The following is a 19,980-nucleotide window of genomic DNA, read 5'->3' on the forward strand; positions in this document are numbered from 1 at the left end:
ATAAATAAAATCTTAAAAAAAATAAAAAATAAATTAGAGTATTTGAAATAGGGTATTTAGCATGTGCAGTTTATTTTTTTAAGATTTATTTATCTGAGAGAGAGAGCGCACGTGTGAGCATGAGGGGCGGGCAGCGGGGGTAAGGGCAGAGGAAGGGAGAAAATCTCAAGCAGACTCCCCACTGAGTGCGGGACCCAATGTGGGGCTCCATGGGGGGGCTTGACCCCACGACCCCGAACTCATGACCCGAGCCAAAACCAAGAGCCAGACGCTCAACCCATTGAGCCACCCAGGAGCTCCTAGCATTTGTGATTTAAAACAGTGTTATAATATCTCCTTCAACACCTCTGCTAAAGATGCTCGTGGTGTAGTATACATTTATTATATGTATCTACAATTTTGATGTTCACTATACAGAAAGTAGAGTGGGAACACTCCTGGTTTTGCTCTTGTCAGATTTCTCAGTGCCTTCTCAGGGTCTGGTGTGAACTGACACAGTGTTCCTGCATTGAGTATGAATCAATCAGTTAATTTGCAGACAGCTAAAGAAAATATTTTCAAACTACATACGTGCTTCCTCTTTACCTCAGATGGGTTTGCTGATTTAAGAAGAAAATCTGAGAAAGAAGCTCTGAATCTATTCAAAAGTCCAGTTTTATAAGTAGATTTATTCCTTTGTCAGATGAAGTAATGCTAATTTTACTAAGACACAAAAACAGATTTTAGGTATTAATGAATCACTAACCCTAAAGGTCAGTTTATTCTAACATTTTGTGGCCTCTGTAGAATTTGTGATCACGTGAGTTCCGTTTATCATTTTCAGTGTGGAAAAATGTTTTGGAAGTTCACTTCTGGTGGATTCTGTGGTCTTCTGAACAAGACCTCACAGAGAAGTGCTGTTTGATCTTTTTCAAGTGCACCCTGTCCTGTATAGCTCTCAGAGTGCCTGGGCACGTGCGGCAGAGTTAGGAGGTAGCAATCACAGGCCTTGGAAAGACTCACACTAAACAATTTACCTAGAGGAGATAACAGTGGTATTAGAGAATTTATTTCCTTTAAAAAGAACAGTATAAGGTTGGAAATGATTGGAATGCTCATTAAATCTTGGTCTGTTGCAGCTGTCAGCTAACATTTGCTTAAACTCATAGGATCCAAATACAATTTTCAAATTTTTATGTTTCCACTATTAATTTGTTCCTTCCTTACTTTCTTATAGATGGATCTCACATGACTAGAGTAATAGCTAGCCAAATGCAGAGCACCACTTTTCTGAATAAGGTTGTTTTCAAAGGCTTTGCACTAAAGAAGCAATGTGTAGAATGATTTGTTTTATTTGCTTTTAGGAATGTTGACTGTAATTTTGGAAGTGGCCTATGTTCAACAAAGTGGTCTTGACAATGCTGTGTCTGTGTGTACAGTATGTACCTTTAGGAAGAGTAATAGTGTTTCAGTGGCTGAGGGATGAAGTAGGGCTGCAATGATAGGACAGCCTGCTCATCATCACTAGAGCCACGTCACAATGACCGTACTGTATTCACGAGAGAACATTTTGACTGCTTTAATACACTTAAGTCATGTTCCTCAAGGAAAAGTTATTGAAGTTTGGATTCTTATCTCAGAAATTAAAAATTCCAAAATTAAATTAACCAATTTTATATTCCTGGCATATACAGCCTGAGGAATCATTTGACCCTAGCCACACTCCCGAATCTGTCTGAGCATGGAATTTAGCATCTCTTTGGCACAGTGGCACACATTTGCCTAACAAAGTCAGTTCAGTGATAGCTCAACCCAGCCAGGAGAGATGCAAGGGCTGGCCGGGTAGGTCCCACCCCTGGGCTCTGCATTGTCTCTCTTCTTCTTTATGAAAATATCATGGACATGAACGAATTCTCCCTGAGCATGCAGATCCAAACTGGGGTTCTCTAGAGCTTTGGGGAGAGAGAATTAGTGGGGCAAGATCAAAGCATACATTGGAAATAAACAAACCGTATAAAGGTCAATAAGGTGGCACATGATGCTTCTTGTGAAGAGCAAACCTATCATCACCCTAAAAGTGGAGGATGAACTGACTGTGGGCAAGTTGTTGACTTGTGCTAAATTTGGGTTTCTTTAGTATCTTTTTAAAGAGTAATCTCTACAATGTAACATGGGGCTTGAACTCAGGACCCCAAGATCAAGTGTCCCACACTCTACTGACTGAACCAGTCACGCACCCTGAGGATTTTGTTTTAAATATAAAGTGTTCTATTTGGTGTAGTAACTTCAGCAGACAGGGCAGCTCTGGGAGTTTGGATACTTTGGAATATCTTTATATAGTAGAGACCTGGCTTAATGGAGAAATTGTTCTATGACTGTTGCTATTGGTATGTCTTTCAGATGTTTTCCATTGATGTTTGTGATGGCCTGAAAAATCCAAATTCTGTTTGAATGAATTTAATTTCATGCTTATTTCTACCTCCTCCTTTCCCTATGTGCACTCCCACATTTTGTTGCTGTCAAAAGTTACTGCCCTATTACCTCATGATAAATCTTAACAATATTCATTTCGAATGCTTTAAATATATATATAGACTACACTTGTGGATAAAAACCCCACACATGACATTTTATTACACACCTATAAGAATGGCTAAAATTCGGGGCACCTTGGTGGCTCAGTTGGTTGAGCGACTGCCTTCGGCTCAGGTCAGGATCCCCGGGTCCTGGGATCAAGCCCCATGTCGGGCTCCCTTGCTCAGCACGGAGTCTGCTTCTCCCTGTCCCTCTGCCCCTCCCCCTGCTTGTGCTCGCTTGTGCTCACTCTCTCTCAAATAAATAAATAAAATCTTTTAAATTGTTTTTAAAGATTAAATTAAATCAAAAAGACGGAGCACACCAAGTGTTGGCAAGGAGCTGGAGGAACTGGAACTCTCAGATACTGCTGACGGGGTGGTAGAGTGATGAAACTGCCTTGAAGACACGTTTTGGCAGGTTTTAAAAGTGCTCACCATACACGTACCATATGATCCTGCGTGTAGGTACTTAGCCAGGAAATATGAAAGCATATGCCATACAAAGACTTGTGTACAAATGCTCATAGCTGCTTTATTTCTAACGACCTAAAACTGTAAAGTCCATCACCTGGTTAACAGAACCAAGTGGTGGGGCAGTCACATAGTGGAGCGCTGGGTGGCAACAAGGACGAGACGCAAGGACTGTCCAGTCCACAAGGACTGCGACACACTGCCACATGGATAAACCTCAAAATGATTACGCTGAGTGAAAGAAGCTAGACCAAAAAAAAAAAAAAAACAAAACACCCGCTGTATGATTGCATTTATTAAAATTGTTTTTTAAATGCAAATGGATACACAGTGAAAGAAACAGAGCAGAAGTTGCTAGGGCCGGGGAGGGAAGGGGCTGGAGGGATTACAGAGTACCCCAAGGAAGCCTTTGGAGTGATGGACAGATTCTCTATGTTGATTGTGGTGCTGGTTTCCTGGGTGCATTCATATGTCAAAACTTACACCTGCCATATAACCCAGCCATTCCACTCTCTGAATACCTACCCAAGAGAAGTACACAGGCCCAAATATAGTGGCCAGAAGCAGGTCACGGACGATTCTTTACCAAGAATATAGTTTCAGCAGAAAACTCCATTAGGCTAATTTCTGTTGCTTGATGAGTTTTCTACACATTAAAGATGAACTACCTCCATGTTTTCCACTTCCATTTAAAATGTAGTAAAATTATATTCATTGGGATCAGTTTTTTCCTTGTAAACATAAGATTTCTTATATTGGGGGTGCCTGAGTGGCTGAGTCAGATAAACGTCCACCTTCGGCTCAGGTCATGAACTTAGGGTCCAGGGATCAAGTCCCACATCGGGCTTCCTGCTCAGTGGGGAGCCTGCTTCTCCCTCTGCCTCTGCGTCTTCTCTCTGCTCATGCTCTCTCATGCTATCTCTCTCTCTCAAATAAATAAATAAATAAATCTTAAAAAAATATTTCTCATATGGATCAAATTCGCAATTAGTACTTCTGCCTACACACATCTTAGGTCTCTTATTCCCGAATGCTCAGGAGTCAGGCTTTTACCACATGCACGGTTTAGCCACCGTCAAATCATCTTGTTACGGTTCCTAGCAATAAAAGTCATTATGAATTCTGCTTTTTAGAAAAATACTTATCATTTGCCTAAACCATCCCACAGAGAAACAGTGAGCATATCCTTCAGTTGCCTAGATGCCCCTTGGTGCTGGCTCATTGTACAGCCTGTCCAGTTTTCCCCTGTTCTTCTTGTCTCTGTGTGCAGCAGTATCTGCTCTGGGACCTGTAAGCCTTTTTAGGGTTAGAGTATCCACAGGGATATGAAGGCAGATCAGAGACTCACTTAACTTGTCAACAACTTCATTCATAATTTAAAAAAAAAAAAAGAAAATTAGAACATCTATTAGTTTTGCAAAAATCAGTGAATTTGATATAAACCAGTATTGGCTTATATGTGGGGAAATGAGTACATTGAGGGAAAGCTAAAGCAGTGGGCTAGATAACCCCTCCCAGGAAGGAAATGTGGCAGTATATCTCGTAAGTACCCCACCGTACAACGTAATTGTGAGAAGGTGAGTCCCTGTGTGCTAATACGAAAATACTCTAATTTGCTAAATGAAACAGGAAGTCAGAGTACTATGAACAGTGAATAAGAAGGGTGTTATACGTAAATCTATTCGTGGGCATGGAAAGTTTCGGAAGATACACAAGAGACCATCAATCGGATTCTGCAGGCTCTACCCAATCCATGGCCTCCCATCAGCGCTCCCTGAGCATAAGCCCTGTCTCCCCAGGAAGGAGACCCAAGTGTCAGCGACAGATGACAGGCCCAATGAGGAGAGAAGGGAAAAGCTAAGGACAAGGATTTGAGCATGTGAAAGGAGAGAGTGCCAGGAGAATCCGTTCTGGATCCTGGGAAACTCTGAGGAGGAGGGATTGATCTGTAAGTGGAAAGAAACCACTGGTACTAGAGCTCCTCCAAATTTGTCCCAAATCCTCCGCACCCACCCCTACTCCCTAGCCTGAGCACATCTTGCCACAGCATTCCCACCTGCAAGCTCCGGGTTCAGGACTGTCCAGGAAGGGTGAGGGCAGGTCCTGAGTTGCTGCCATGGCTCTTTCTGCTCTTTGGACCATGTGGCCTATGGCTTGGGGTTTGTCTCACTCTGTGACTGACATTGAGTTTTGTTCAGTGTTTAGAGGGTACCTGGTGTCTGACACCAGGGCACAAAGCTTATATACCCAGTAGGGAGATTAAGAAACTGACTTTAGAAGAGACAGACCAAAGCCCACGAAAGGAATCATGGACATGCCAACTCTAATCTTAGTAATGTTGGCTCTCAGTGAAGGCAGATAAAATTTGGTTCTTTTATTTTATCAAATGTTAATACACCACAGAGCCATGGGCCACCCAGATCAATTTGCATGTCCCCTTAGGTAGCCTAGGCATTCCAGGGCTCATAAGGGCACAGACGATATACACCCGAGTGCCCCTGCATAAGTATAAGGTTACCCAGCATCGCATCACCAGCTGGCTCTAGAGCCCACATCTATAAGCATGTATGGCGTGTCACGCTCTGCTCTGAAAGCTTCACATCTGTCCTAATTTCATTGTCACACAACCCTACGGCCATATTCCCAAGGCCACATAGCTGATGAGGGGTAAAGCAGGGGGTGTGTTTGAACCCAGACAGACTGACGAATCCTGAAAATACTCATGCCTGCTTCATCAGTCCCTGTTGCAACCCCAGCAGGAAAAGACAGGGTCCTTGGTCTTCCTCACCCAAAGTTCCTCCCTCATGCTCCTGTACCCTCTGCCATCTGTCTTTGCAACCAGACCATAGGACCATCTTGCACTTGAAACGTGCACACAGTGAACAGGTGAACAGGTATGAGACTGTTGCTTGTTGCAGCAACTGCACAGCCAGGAGCCCGGGGGTTTCTTTCTGGAGCCTGCCATCTTTAATTCTCAAGTGGCTAATCCAGCATTTAGGCTTGATCTGGGCCCTGACCAGAGTAGGCAGTTGACCTGAGGTCATCGAGATCTCTTTCTCAGGATGTCACAGATGGACATAAGCAATTCTGGTTGAGGGCAGACTCCTGCCTGGGGTTGGCCATGTGGACTGAGCATCAGATGGCCACGCTACAAAACTTCAGACTGGGGTCATTCTCCAATGGACTCAGACCCACACCCCTCCTTCTGAGTCAGCTCACCTCACAGAAGTGCTCCAGGGCCCACCTGCACTGATTTAATAAGCAGAGACTCCAAGTGTGAGATCCAGACCATACCTGGTCTGTCACCCCAGATCGCCTTGTTCCAACTTCAAAAATCAAGATTTAGGAAACCACAATAGCCACTGACATACAAGCAATTCCACCTTGTTGGAGGGTGACAGAGGGAGGACAGATTTGCTGGGGGAGGGTTTGGATTGAGTCGGGGAGGGCAGGTAGGAAGAAGTCCAAAAAGCATCTCTTCATAGATATATATAAATATATTTTATATTTATATTTATATTTATATTTATTTATTTCATCTTTGTTTTCTTGGGAGTAAAGGGCTCACTGGGTCTGTTGGAAGTGGGGTCAGATCAGGAGGCGGTGGTCAGTTCTGGGAGATCTGTGGTCTCCATTTCATAATACCCCTTTGCATTAGAAAAGGTCTTCCCCTTCAAGATCTCTGTAAGTTGCTGTAGTCGCTTGGCAAAAGAAAGTACTTGGGGAGCTTTAGTGAAAGGTGGGGGAGCAGGTGGGGGTGGGGGTGGGGGTGGGGGTGGGGTTGGGGCCGGGGGTTGGGGTTGAGGTTGAGGTCGAGATGCAGGGGGGCTGGGAGGAGGTCGAGGAGGCCGTTGGATGTACCAAGGAGGGCGAGCAGAAGGGCGGGCAGAGGGTTGTGTAGCCGGGATTGCTTGAGAAGTCAGATGGGGAGGGGTGGGCAGTTGAGCCATGTGCAAGGCATTAGAACCGATCTTGGAAGCAATCCAGTTCAGATAGGGCCAGGTGGCCGTGTAGACTCCGGGGCGCTTAGCTCGGGCACAGCCTACTCCCCAGCTTGTGACTCCCACGACTACATAGGTGTTTGCCACGTTGTCTCTGCACATGAGAGGCCCGCCGCTGTCCCCCTGCCCAGAAGGACACAGAAGTCACTCTCTGAGCCACTTTTCCCCTGCCCAGAAGGGCCATAGGCTCTGGAAGGACAGTTTCTTCAGTCCCATGGCTTCTTGCTGCCATGAACACAAGTGGTGGTGGTAAACTTTGAGTTGGTATCAACAGCTTCAGGTGGATGTGAGAAGGGGATGGATTGTCACAGGTCTCCTTGCAGTGAGGAGGGAAGATAAGTGACCCATGTGTCCATGTATGAGGCTTTATGCATGCATGGGCATGTGTGTACAAGTGGATTGGAAGGTTCTGTATTCTGGTGAGGAGAGGTAAGCCTTCTCTTCCAGGGTGGTGTTCGGGTGGTATGATCTCTGTGTCACGGTGGGATAAAGCTCTGTGTGGTGACTGGTTCTTTGTTGGGGCCCCAGGTGTCACCTCCCATCATCACTGCTACGAGATGGGACCAGGGAAAGGGTCACTGAAGCAGGGCCCTGGAGGGAGTGGAGTTCAGGGATTCAGAAAGGGGTGTTGACAGGGAAAGGGGCGCCCGAAGGGAAGTTACCTGGCAGGTGTCGATCTTGCCTTCAGGGTGCCCTGCACACACATTGGTTGAATGAATACGCCCGTTGTACCACTGACTGGAGTTACATAAGTCGAGGTCGATGAGGTTCACACGGGCCTCCTGCAGTGTAGGTGCGATCCTGTAGGCTACAGACAGGCTGCTCTGTGGTCAGCGATCACAGAAGACATGTTTTGGGAAAGCCCTGCCCCCTCCCTCCACGGAACCCCCATCATCCTGAAATGCTGTACTTCAACCTAAAATCCATGAAAGTCAATGCCCCTGGCCTCTCCTCAGATAATTCTGAAGGATGTGGGGTGGTGGAGGCATATGCAGGTGAAGAGGAGGTGCAGTGCATGGAGGATGAGCAGATGTGGCTGCAGGAATGTGTGTTGATGCCAGATGATTATTCACAGCTACAGCCAGGATGTGTCACCTCATTTACACCCCAGAGTGACCCCCTGTGTTAAGCGCTGTGACTGACCTTGCCTCCAATCAAGAGCTTGGAGCACCACTTGCCCAGACATCCTGGTAGGGATGCGGTGTGGCTTGCATTAGGACCAAGGTTTTCCTCTCTACACTCGAATCCAGGACACACATTTCATTTCCCCACAGTATGGCTCTAAGTCACCGTCATTGCTTCTTATCCCCCGTTAAACCCCTCAGCTCAGTTCTGGACAGGATCTGCTGGAGTTGGGCAGATGAGTCCCTCCCCGCATACCTCCCATCCGTTTTGAAGTTACAGAGAAGGAGGAGCTGCAGGATGGCCTCCACACACACAGATCTGTCAGGGGCATGGGTGGTTGGAATAACCGGAAGGCAGGTCAGAACATCCTGTACAGCCCCAGAGGCTCCATCATGACCTTTGGGTTAAGAAAGGCCCAGCCCAGGCGATGATTCCATCAGCCAACCTCACACCTGGCTATAGGGGCAGCTATCCCCTCTTCATCAAGTGGCCTCCCCCCACCACGGCCGCACCCACAGCCCAGCCACAGCCTGGTGGGTGGGTCTGAAATCGCCTGCATCCGGGTGGAGAGGTGGCGGATCACACTTGGAACATGGCAGTGTAGGCCAAGTGGGAAGCCAGAACCAAGTGGAGCAAATGGATGGAGCTAGGCACACAGCATTCAGACTGTGTTTGTGTGTCTTGGACTGCGTCTCCAGGCCCTTCAGGTCAACTTTGCATACCACCCAAGCAGGGTTAGTTTTGTACTTGCACTGTTCCCAAGGCAGGGGTGACATGGAAATGACCACCACAACAAGCCTGGTCGCTTGTGGTGACCTTTTAGATCTATGGAAGAGCCAGATGACCTGGAAGAGAACAGGGTTTTCTCAATCCCAACACCTTGGCTTTAAATGCTAAAAAGTCCACAAGAACCTGAAATTCAATGGAAAAGGAGGACTACCCCACAAGCATATGGGCTCAAGGAGGAGGTAGAAAAAGGAAGGTCTGCAGGAATGTCACAGAAATTTGGAGGCTGGGGATTTCTTTAAGACTTGGCCTTACCAGTGGGGGAGGGATTCACCAGAAGATGGTAGAAATCCCACTAAGTTGAGGAGGATTCTAGAACAAAAGAGGCCTGTGTGATGTCCAGGGTGTAGCTGGGAGCCTATAATCCTTTTGAGAGATAGGACAGCAAAGGTGGTGGCAGGGGTGGTTTGTAGATGGGAACCCTGAGATCAGCCCCCCCCCAGGGACTCCAAGAACCCTGGGACAGTGCACCCATGTTTGCATGGGTGGGCAGAGCAGGGTAGGCCGGGGGTGGGACAAGAAGAATGCTCTAGAGGCCTCAGCAGAGCTATGGACATCAATAGGCAGACAGAGGTTGATACCCCAGGTCAGGGAGGGAAGGGCCAGCAGAGGCCAGTGAAAACAGGGGTGCCCGGGAGGAGAAGCAACCCAATCAGAGAAGGGGGGCACCCTTGAGCGAGGGAAGAAGAGTTACAGGAAGCATACTGAAACTACCAGGGTTTTGTCAGCAGAAAATGCTGAGTTTTGAACCCCAAATGACTGAAGTGCCTTGAATTAGGAGCCCTCAGTTTTCCATTATCAAGGGACAGAAGAGCTTTCAGTCTCTCTTCTCATCCCCAATGTGACTGGGTAAAAAGTCCATGTGGTCACCTGTGCAAAGCTGAAAGGCCTAACCTACCCGTCAAACCCTTGCTGCCCACTGCTGGCCTGCCAAGAACCCTGTCCCCACTCTGCAGAGAAAATGAAGTCACTCGGATGGGGAGGGTGGATTCTCGCATTGTGACCAGCGACGGTGGGGAGCAGAGGTTCACTGAGGTCTAGAGGGCTGGGCTCTGGGGTCTCAGAGCTCAGAGAGCACGTGACATGGCCCTTCCACTCACAGATGGGAAATGGATGTCCAGAGAGGAGAGGAGTTGGCCCGCAACCACAAAACCCCAACTCGAGCTCTTCTCCAAGTGCCATTTCAGGGGACAATCCCCCATTTCCAGAAGGTAGCAACTAGGGTTCCAGGCTCCAGATAGAGCCATAGCCCATACCCCATTCGAAAAATGCCCAGGTTCTCCTGGGGCTGCATGCACCCTTCCACCCAACGATCACACGAGCCATCAGTGGTGAGGCTGTGGACAGGGGAATCGGCTGCCAGTTTCTCCTGCTCTAAAAGGGGACAGTGTCCCGCATTCTGGTGGACATCACCACTAGGCACCGCATATGGCCCCTGCACTTCAGAGACCACTGAGGGGATGACCAGCAGTGTCCCTACCCCTGTGAGAACCCCTCCCATACTCACCTTTCTCTTTCAAGAATCCCCAGCCAGCCACCCAGCAGGCCTGGGGAACTCTAGGTGGGCCCGCCCTAAATTGGGGCAGGCAGCCTGTTCCAATGAATTGCCCACAGGGAACGGGAGGGGTGATCTTCATGAGAGCGATGTCATTGTGCTCTAAACTGGGGATGTATTTCTCATGAATGATGATTTTCTCGACATATCTCTCCTGTTGAGGCGGCTTCGCTGGCTTATCGTTCCCATACACGATTTCCCTTGCTCCAAAAATCAGTCTCCAGTCATATACATTTCTGTGGGCACAGAGGCAAGCCAGGTCATCCTCAGAAAGGACGGGCTCGACAGAAACCTCTGGTGACCATGATCCTCAGAGCCCTCCCTCAGCAAGGGCCTGGGCCCACCCACTCTCGGTCTGGTTGCCACAAGGCCCAGAGCCCCAGGGAGACTGTGCACATGGAGCCCTGGAGAATGTCCTTTCTGGGAAGAGCCTTTCTGAAGACCTCCCTCCACGCGCTCCCACACGTACTTTTTGGAGACGAAGCAGTGGGCAGCAGTAAGCAGCCAATGGGAGTTCAGCAAGGTGCCTCCGCACGCATGGTACCTTCGGTTATTCTGGGACGTGAAGACCTGGAGGCTGACCATCCAGGGCCAGGCCCCGATGGTTGCATCCTGCCCTCCGACGATACGGCCACTTCCCAGTGGGTTCTGCCTGAACCGTAACCCACAGGGGGCACTGGGGAGAGACCAGGGGCACAGTTCAAACCAAGAAGAGGCACAGCCTGTCCTCGCAGCTGCACGATGGGGGAATCAGGGCTAGAGGGCTGGGCAAAGTGTGGCAACCGGGAGTGTGGAGGGTCCGAGGGGGAGCTGCTGAGGAGAGGCGCTGTCAGGGCGGTAAGGAAGCAGGAAGCTGCAGGCTTCAGGAACTGGTTTTGAGGAGTATGAGTTCTGGGGTCTTGTGGGTGTAGCCCCAAGGCGAGGAAAGAAGGTGCCATAGGAAGCAGGACTGATGATAAGGGCCCTAGAAATATGGGAGATCCCGAGGCAGAAGAGGAAGCTAGAGGTGGAGAGAGAGAGTTGTAATGGCTTGAGGTCTTTAGAGCCAATTCTGGGCGGGAGACTCAGGAAACAGCCACAGGGGTCTTGGGGCTGCAGTGTGGGGAGCAGCGGGGGTCCAGGGGTGGAAGTTCTGGGAACTGGGGAGAGGCCACAAGAGTTTGGGGGTACCCTGGGGGCTGTCAGAGTCTAAGGTGGTGACGGGACCCTAGAAGAAAGCCATGACAATACCCTGGGATCTTTGGAGTCAGCCACAGGTGGGGGCACCTCAGTATCTCTGGGAAGAAAGGGGTTTCTAAAAATTAGGACTTGATGTGCAAGAGGCAGTGAGGTCAGTCTCTAGGTGAGGGAAGGACCCCAGCGTCTGTGCTACGGGAGGCATAGGAGCCCGGGGTCAGCCCTGGGGTCTCTCGGCTGATGAAGCTGGGAGCAAGGATGGTCTGACTTGGGGATGTGGGTCACACCCGTGAGACCCCGGGGACTACTAAGGCCCAGGCTTGGCCTCCTTCCTAGTCCTGGACAGAGGGAGACTGGGTGGGGCTTGCTATTCAGAAGACACTCTTTCCACCCCCCGGAGGTGTCCCTGACACTTACTCACACGTGGCGTTATCTTTGGCAACCACAGACACTGCCAAGGCCAGCAGAACGGCAGTTGGCAGCATCTCTACCATACTCCTGCCCCAGCCTGGCCTGGAAGCCCAGTGACCTCACACAGCTCTGTGGCCTCCTGACCAATCAGCATGGCTACATCCCCCTCCCCCACCCCAATAGTCAGGCCAGGCAGGAGCCCTTAAGCTTAACCGGTTCAGGCTGAAACAACATCCCAGGTTTCTGTACAGGCTCCTCTGCGCCCCTCGGGTGATGGGGGCTCATGTGCAGCCCCCTCCCTCTGTCCCAAGGCCAGGATCTGCATTCTCAGTTACCCTTCGAAGGTTCCGTATCATCTGAGGATCCAGTCTTGTCCAGTGTCAGGGTCTGCCCCTCATGCAAGCTGCAACCACAGTTCCTGTTCCAAATCATGGGCTGAGGGGCAGTCTGTCCCTCTGTGTCAAGATGATGCAGCATGTCAAGGTCACAGGGTGTCGGGCTCACCAGATTAATCGATCCTTAACCCTGTGTAGGGCAAATTGTCTTTCCCTCTTCCAAGTACATACTATCAGCACACTTTTCAAAGAGCCACTTTGAATTTCTCTAATTTAGGACTACAAAGCCCACCTTTCTATTCACTGCTGAGTATCACAGGGTCTGGGGTTTCCTACCTGAGTGTCTCCAGGTCTCCTCTCTGGGACCTACATGCAGGAAGATGTGTCTCCTATACCTGAGGGTCAGGAATTCTCACCACAATAACCTGAATATCCTGAGGATTCATTTTTCTGATTGTCAGGAGACGGCATCTCACCGACGGGAGGATGACAAATGCTCACCTCACATACCTGCATGTTAAGAAGTTTCACCTTCCTGTAGGAGTGTGAGGAGGTCACACCTCCAGCTGCATGAAGGGCAGTGTGCCCTCCTCTCCCTGAGTGTAAGTTCTCCACCAGACCATCTGAGCATCAACAGGTTGTCCCTTGCCTACCTGTGTGTCAGGACACCTCATAGCTTCTTCCTGAGTGTTATGAGTTTTCAGATTGTCAAATGAGCTTTATTCTCCTACTAACTTCGCTAACTGAATGTCACACTTTCTCAGCTCACATAACTTTCAGGAGGTCACATGCCCTTCAACTGAATATCCAGTAGGTCTTATATATCTTTACCTGAGTATCAGGAGCCATCATCTCCTAACGCTAAACCTAACCCCTACCCCTAACCCTAGCCCTAACCCTAACCCTTACCCCCACCCTAACCTTTAACCCCTAACCCTCACCCTCACCGTAACCCTCACCCTAACCCTAACCCCTCACCCTCACCCTAACCCTAAACCCCCCCTAACCCAGGGCTGATCAGCAGAGAATGTGGAAAGCCAGCCCTCCAGAGCCCCTGCTAGCCCAGCCAGAGACTCCCTGAGCCCAGAGCGAGCCCTCCCCTGCCTGCCCAGCCACCCACTGGCCCCTGACCTTCATGTCCTGTTCTTGAGCATGAAGGCGAGCTGGCCGACTAGGAGGGGGAGTCCAGCTGGTGGGACAGGCTGTAGCTAAAGGACAGAGTGACACATCTGAGCTAGCAGGGGCCACACTCTGGTCTCCCTCCCGGAGCCAGACCAGGAGCTGGAATCTGGGTGCCCTAGGGGCCAGCACACAACAGGGTCTGCACTGACCAGGGATCCATGGGCCCCAGGGAGAGTGCACTCTGCCCCCTCCCCGCTCCTGCCTGGCCTCACCTCTCCTCACTGTGGGGCTGCAGGACCCGGAACCAGGCCCCATAGTGACGGCTCCGTTCCAGCTTGTAATGATTTCACAGCCCATGGAGCCCCTGGGGCTGGAGGGAGGACTGGCTGTGGACAAGGACTGGGCTGGGGAGGATGCAGGGCCTTGTGGAGAGTGAAGGATGGGGCAGGGGCCGAGTCCTGGGGCCACTGCGCATGTCTACAAAGGGCTGAAATCCCTGAATGCCCACGGGGTCCCTCATTACAGTAACGACCCCCTTCACACTCGGGCATCCTGCTGGTGGGCCCCTCCACCCCGGCCTCCTTCCCGCCCCTCTGACTCCAGCCGGGGCTGCAGCCAGAGACAGGCTGGACCCCTCTGTCCCGGCTCCTGCCAGGAAGACAAGGCAGAAGGAGGAGAAGAGAAGGGGAAGGGACAGACTGATCTTCTCCCTGTCCTGAGTCGGCCTCCACTGATGCCTCCAGGTCCTCTGGCCCAGCCCTGCACTTAGCTGGACCCTGAGAGGGAGTCTGCATTCCAGGACAGCTGGGTGGGGGGGTATTCAATGACCTGTGCATCCCCAGATGTCCTACCCACCTGGCCTTGCACCCTAAGGCCTGCCGCCCAGGGTGGGTGTGATTGCGGGGCCCAGTGGACTTTGGGGCCACAGAGCAGTTGGCTGTGGTGAGGGGATGTGGGGGACCGGTCAGGTGCAGAGCCATGGGTCTCGTGTACATCCGCCCCAGGGCTTGTTCACTGTACAGATGCTGTGTGCAGGTCTCCTTTGCACACCTGGCCATGACACACCTGGCTGGCCCTCTCGGTGGGGAGGTCTGGGTGCCTGGTGCACCTGTCCCCCACCTACCCCTGGAGGAGCGGCCATGTTCAAGCGTTTCCATGTCCAACCCTCAGGGACAGTTGGGAACCTGGGTCAAGAGAGGCAGGGACTGGCCCAGGACAAATGAGGGGTGCAGAGCCCAAGGAGCAGGGCTGCTCTCCAGTCCTGGGCCAGCCCCAACCCTCCCATGAGGTTCGCTTTGGGGGTGAGACCCCCTCATATCCTCGGGGAGAGCTACCCACCCCGTCCCATGTGGGGACATGACCTTGGCATCCCCAGGCATGTAGAGGCATGTGCACCTGCACACCCACCAACACACACCACTCTGACTGCCCAGCTGGGGGTCAGAAGGGGAGGACACCCTGGGAGCGAGGTGGGGACAAGGGGGAAAGAAGAAAGAGGTTGGAGACAGCTGGGCCATGGGGCAGGGCATCAGGACTCCTGGCAAGGACCCGGATCCAGAGCATGGGGAGGGGAGACAGGCCAGGCTGATGGTCAGGGGTCCCCAAGAAGCCCGGGGGGTTGCCAGGGCACTGGGAAAAGACAGGGTCTGGGTTCCAGTGTCCACCACCATCCTGGGCACTTGGGAGTAGGAAGATACCCACCCCCAAATCCAGAGCCCAAAAGGCCTCAGCTTCCTCTGCTGTCACTTGGGCTGCAGAGATGTAGTGTCCCAAGGGTGCCACAGTCTTATAGAAGTGCCTCTCGGCCTTGGATCTCCATCCCCGACCCCCTGTGATCCCAGTCTTGGGAAAATGTTTTCTAACCCCTCGAGGTCCTTCTCAGCAGAGGACAGACTCGGGGCTTGGGGGGCTGAGGACCTGGCTACGCAGAACGTGGCAGAGCACAGGGCCACCAGTCTGAAGACCAAGGTCAGGGCCCTACTTGTTGCAGCCTCAGGGTCCCCATGTGGAAGAGAATCCAGAATCACTGCTCCGGTCAGGTTGAGGAGGCCTTAGGAAGGAATGGGGCACCAGGACTGGAGAGGGAAACGGGGACAAGGGAGGCTTCTGCGGTTTCTCACATCGCCCATGGAACCCACAGGTCTGCTCCTGTGAGAGACACAGACACAGAGACAGAGAAGGGGACAGAGAATGAACCCAGGACAGAGGGAACCAGGAGAAGTCACAGACTCCGTCAGCTTAGAAATGACATCCCGGCATTTTGTGCCATTCTGTTCCTGACAGGGCCGTCACATTGGCCATCCACCCTGGAGGGCAGGGGATTCCACAGAGATGTGTGACCAGGACTCAGGGGTGCCAGGAGCCACTGTGGGGTCGCCCCAGCACATGGGCACACAGGAGGCCCATGGACCTGAGCCTAACAGTAATGGGAGCCCCTGGAAGTCTGTGTTGGGAGAGGTCAAGGTCAGAATCAGTTCATTACTACCTTCCCACAGGGGCTGGGACACAGGCAGGTGTGGGGTGGCTTTGCCTGGACCCCAGAGCAGAGCCAAGCCCCTCTGAGCTGTGTTCCATGACAAGCGCAGCACCTGGCTCATCCTTGCATTGCCAAGTATGCACCAGCCTCCTGTGATAGCAGGCACGGAACATGTGTATAGGTCCTACCCCTGATGGCATCCCTAGAACTAGAAGCCAGAATACCCCGATGTGCAGATGGGGAGCCTGGGGAGGCCCTGAGAGGCACGGGGTCTGTCCAGGGTCACAGCTCTGGGCACATGCAGGAGCCTGGTCTGAACCCAGCTCTGTGCCCTCACAGTGGGGACACCGGCCACACCCAGGCCTCCCAGGGGCTGTGGGTGGGCTGTGTGGGTGTCACTGTGTGGATGGGGCATGGGGGGAGGGTGAGCATTGAGCAGCGGGGGAGGGAGGCCCTTGGGGGGCTCTTGTGTGAGGAGGAAGTTGGGTAAGGGGACCCCAGGCAGTGGTGACCTCACTTCCCTGACAACAGAGCCCAACAGAATTTGGAACCCCGGTAACCAGGCACCCACATTCCACAGACAGCCCCCTGCCCAGCTCATTTCATTGGAGATCCTCAAACCAAGATGTGTGCATGTTGCCTGCCGAGGTCCGGAGGCTGCAGGCAGAAGAAAGCGCGCCCTGCAGACGCTGTCCCCCGCTGGGGATTTCCTGTCAGGGCTCCCCACCGCCTCTGGCCATTCCGCTGGAAGAACAGAAAGGTGACAGCAGGAGGCCCAGAGCCGGCCACCCAGCCCCACTCACTCTGATGACCTGTGTAGCCCCAGGTGCCCTCCGTGTGTGTGTGTGTGTGTGTGTGTGTGTGTGTGTGTGTGTGTAAAGAGGGGTCATGCGGGGTGGGGCCACCCCGAGCAGGAGCAGGCTGATGAGGGTCAGATACCCGGTGGGCACTTCATGTTCAAGGTCAAGGCTGGCTGTGTGGGATGGGGTGTGCGGGCGCTGCCCCTTCTGCCCGAGGTTTATCCCGATAGCCCTGCAGGGATGGGTCACTGCATCCCGGGTGCAGGGCTGTGCACGCACAGGTGTGTGTCTGATCTGGGAGCAGCAGGGGTACTGGGCAGGAGGACAGTGCGGATGGCCGGGCAGGGCTGTGATGCCTCGGGGCCGGCTACCGGTCCCTGTCTTTGCAGAAGGCCACAGAGGACATGGAGAGGCAGCTGGCAGACATGCCCTCCTCCCTGACAGAGGGGTTGACCCCACAGGCATCCCGAGAATGCTGCTGGGGAATTGCCAGGCAAGACCTCCGACACCACGTGGACCACCATCCCAGGTGGTTGTTCACCGGACAGTGGTCCAGGAGCCAGAGCCCACGGAGGCCAAGGCCGAAGGTGAGAAGGCCGGGGCTGGGTGTTTGTGGTGTGTGGGGACGGGTTGGTGCTGGCCCCACAGGGAGGAGCCCCCAGAGGCTGGTGTGGGGCCAGGAGCAACGACTGGGCACAGAGCACACAACGGGTGGACTGCAGTTGGAGAGACATCCCCGTGAGGAGTCCTTCCCGGCTGTGGCTTCTCTGGGAGACCCTGGGCTGGGCTCTGTCTCTGCAAAGGCCCACGGAGAGCAGGCACGGGGTAAGCTTTTCTCCTCTCACAGCTGCTCCACCACCTGAGGAGCTAGAGCCGGATCTGGAGGGAGGGCTGGTGCCTGCAGTGACTTCAGGAGGAGACCCGGAGCCGGCAGGTGACCCGGCACATGACCACGGAGAGCCTGGCACTGTCCAGGAAGAACTGGCACCTGCTCCTGCGCCAGCACCTGCCCCTGCTACAGTTCCTGCCACTCCCCCTTCCCCCACCCCAGCCCCTGCCCCTGCCTCGGAACCAGAACCTGACCCGGCTCCTGCCCCTTCCCTTACCCCTGCCCCAGCCCCTGCCCCTGCCTGTGCTCTTGTTCCTGCCGCTGCCAGAGCCACTGTCCCTGACCCAGATCCTACCCTTGCTCCTGCCCCTGTCCGTACTCCTGCCAGAGCCACTGCCCCTTCCCCTGCCCCTGCCAGGGGTCCTGTTCCTGCCCCTGACCCAGTTCCTGTCCCTGCTCCTGCCCTGGATCCTGCACCTGCCACTACTGCTGACCCTGTCCCTCCCCTTGCCCCTGCCCCTGCCCCTGCTCTTACCTCTAGCCTTGCCCCTGTCCCTGCCCCTATCCTGAGCCCTGCCCCTACTCCTGCTCCTGCAGGGCTCCCACGGCCACATCCAGAGCCCACAGCCCTGCAGGGAGAGCTCCTTGTACAATCACCCTTAGTTCCATCGCCGGAACCCGAGACCCTGCCCCAGTGTTTCATCCCCTCCCCCCGTGTTCTTTCTCTCTGGTACATATTAACTGTTACTTTATCCTTCCATGTCCTATATACTGTTTATTATTTGTTTTAAATAAAATTACTTGTTTTCAATTGAACACATCATGAGCATTAAGTACATGCCCAACGCTGTGCCACCACACCCCAGAACATTGCCGCAGAATATCTCATTCCCCAAAGGAGTCCCCGAACCAGAAGCCCTCCTTGCCCGTTTCTCCTGCAGCCCAGACCCCGGTGACCCCTAAGCTGCTTTCTCTCTCTGTTCCTTTACCTATTCCTGATGTTTCTGTAAGTGGAATCACACAATAGGGGCCTCTGTGTCTGCCCCCCTATTTTCAAAGGGGACTTGTTTTCTTCTGTGTTTATTTGTCATAAAATTTCCCTTATTTGATATTGAAATCCCCGATGGATTACACATCAGATGTAATCATAGAGGCCACTTTAGGAATTATGGGCACAATCTCAGGGCCGAGAACCCTGGTCCTGCTGGGACACCACAGCCTGACCCCAGACAGGACACTGCTCGTTCCTCCTGTGACCCACACAGAAACCAGGGAAACGCAGAAAGCTGGAAGACACACCACAAAGGGCAAAAGCATTGCTCACAACCCAAGGCCATAGAAAGGTTTCACCTGACTCTGGTCCAACCACGCTCCCAGTCACTGGGTTCCACAGGGACGGAGACCAAACACATGCAAGTCCAAGGCGGAAGGATAGGCACACAGGGAAAATGTGTCAGAGATGCGGGAGCTCCTGGGGAAGGACTCCGGGAAAGGAAACCCTATGGAGGCAGCGCTGGTCACCCTCAGACTGGCAGGTGTCTGGTCTGGGGACCAGCAGCCCTGGGGAGAACATGAGGAAGTAGAGGTCCCCTGGAGAGAATGGTGTCAGGCACCCCTGTCTGGGAGAACAGTGAGCAGCACCCATCCCAGGCCACAGGTGCACCCATCCTCAGCCTCGGACTCAGCCCCGGAAACTCTGGCTCGGTTTTTCACACACGTATTGTCAGGAGTGTTCATCACAGCGGTGCTGGAGAGAGCAGGGAATGGAACAGCACTAATGCCCAAGGAGATGGATGGGATCCACTGTCCCAGTTCTCATGACAGAATGCCCTGCAGCTACTGTCCCAGTGTCATCCGGGGCACAGGATCCGGGAAGCCCCTCCAGAGACCCACCCCTCCTGCCACCCTGCCCCCGGGAACATTGAGAATTGTTTAAGGAGGAGGGGGAGAGGATCCAGGATGACAGCGGGTCCAAGCAGAAGGAAGGTCAGCACTGGGAGGACAGACGGACGTGCCCTGAGCCACCATCCAGGGCCCAGGCTGTGATGCCCTCGGACCTCACCCCAAATAAGGACTCCTGATTTATGGACCCAGCTTCTGTGGATTTATTCCCTCCCTCATTCATTCCCCACCTCCAACCCTCCTCTCCCTCCCTCCCCCTCCCTCCGTCCTCCCTCCCTCATTCAGCAGAGGATCTGGGGTCCCTGCTGTGTACTGAGCACTGGGGCTACATCAGTGAGCACCCCCCAACCCACATGGTCACGTCCACTGTGGGAGGTGATGGGGGCAGTCCTCGGGGTTAGCAGTGGAGATGAGCACCAGGAATCGGCTCCTGAAA

The 19,980-nt window shown here is 52.8% G+C and overlaps 1 protein-coding gene across 1 annotated transcript; it reads right to left on the reverse strand.

Annotated features, from left to right (window-relative positions):
• Positions 1-6,619: 6,619 nt before the first annotated feature.
• On the reverse strand, positions 6,620-12,163 carry LOC114218308 (acrosin). Its single transcript, XM_028115308.2, has 5 exons — positions 12,087-12,163; positions 10,963-11,169; positions 10,446-10,729; positions 7,690-7,835; positions 6,620-7,150 (listed from the first exon to the last, which is right to left on the reverse strand). Exons 1-5 carry the CDS (start codon positions 12,161-12,163, stop codon positions 6,620-6,622), a joined length of 1,245 nt encoding a protein of 414 aa, XP_027971109.2.
• Positions 12,164-19,980: the final 7,817 nt, after the last annotated feature.

The sequence above is a fragment of the Eumetopias jubatus genome, unplaced genomic scaffold (assembly GCF_037043125.1).
Source record: "Eumetopias jubatus isolate StellerSeaLion01/CBP00866 unplaced genomic scaffold, mEumJub1_p1.0 scaffold_12, whole genome shotgun sequence".
NCBI classification, from domain to species: domain Eukaryota; kingdom Metazoa; phylum Chordata; class Mammalia; order Carnivora; family Otariidae; genus Eumetopias; species Eumetopias jubatus.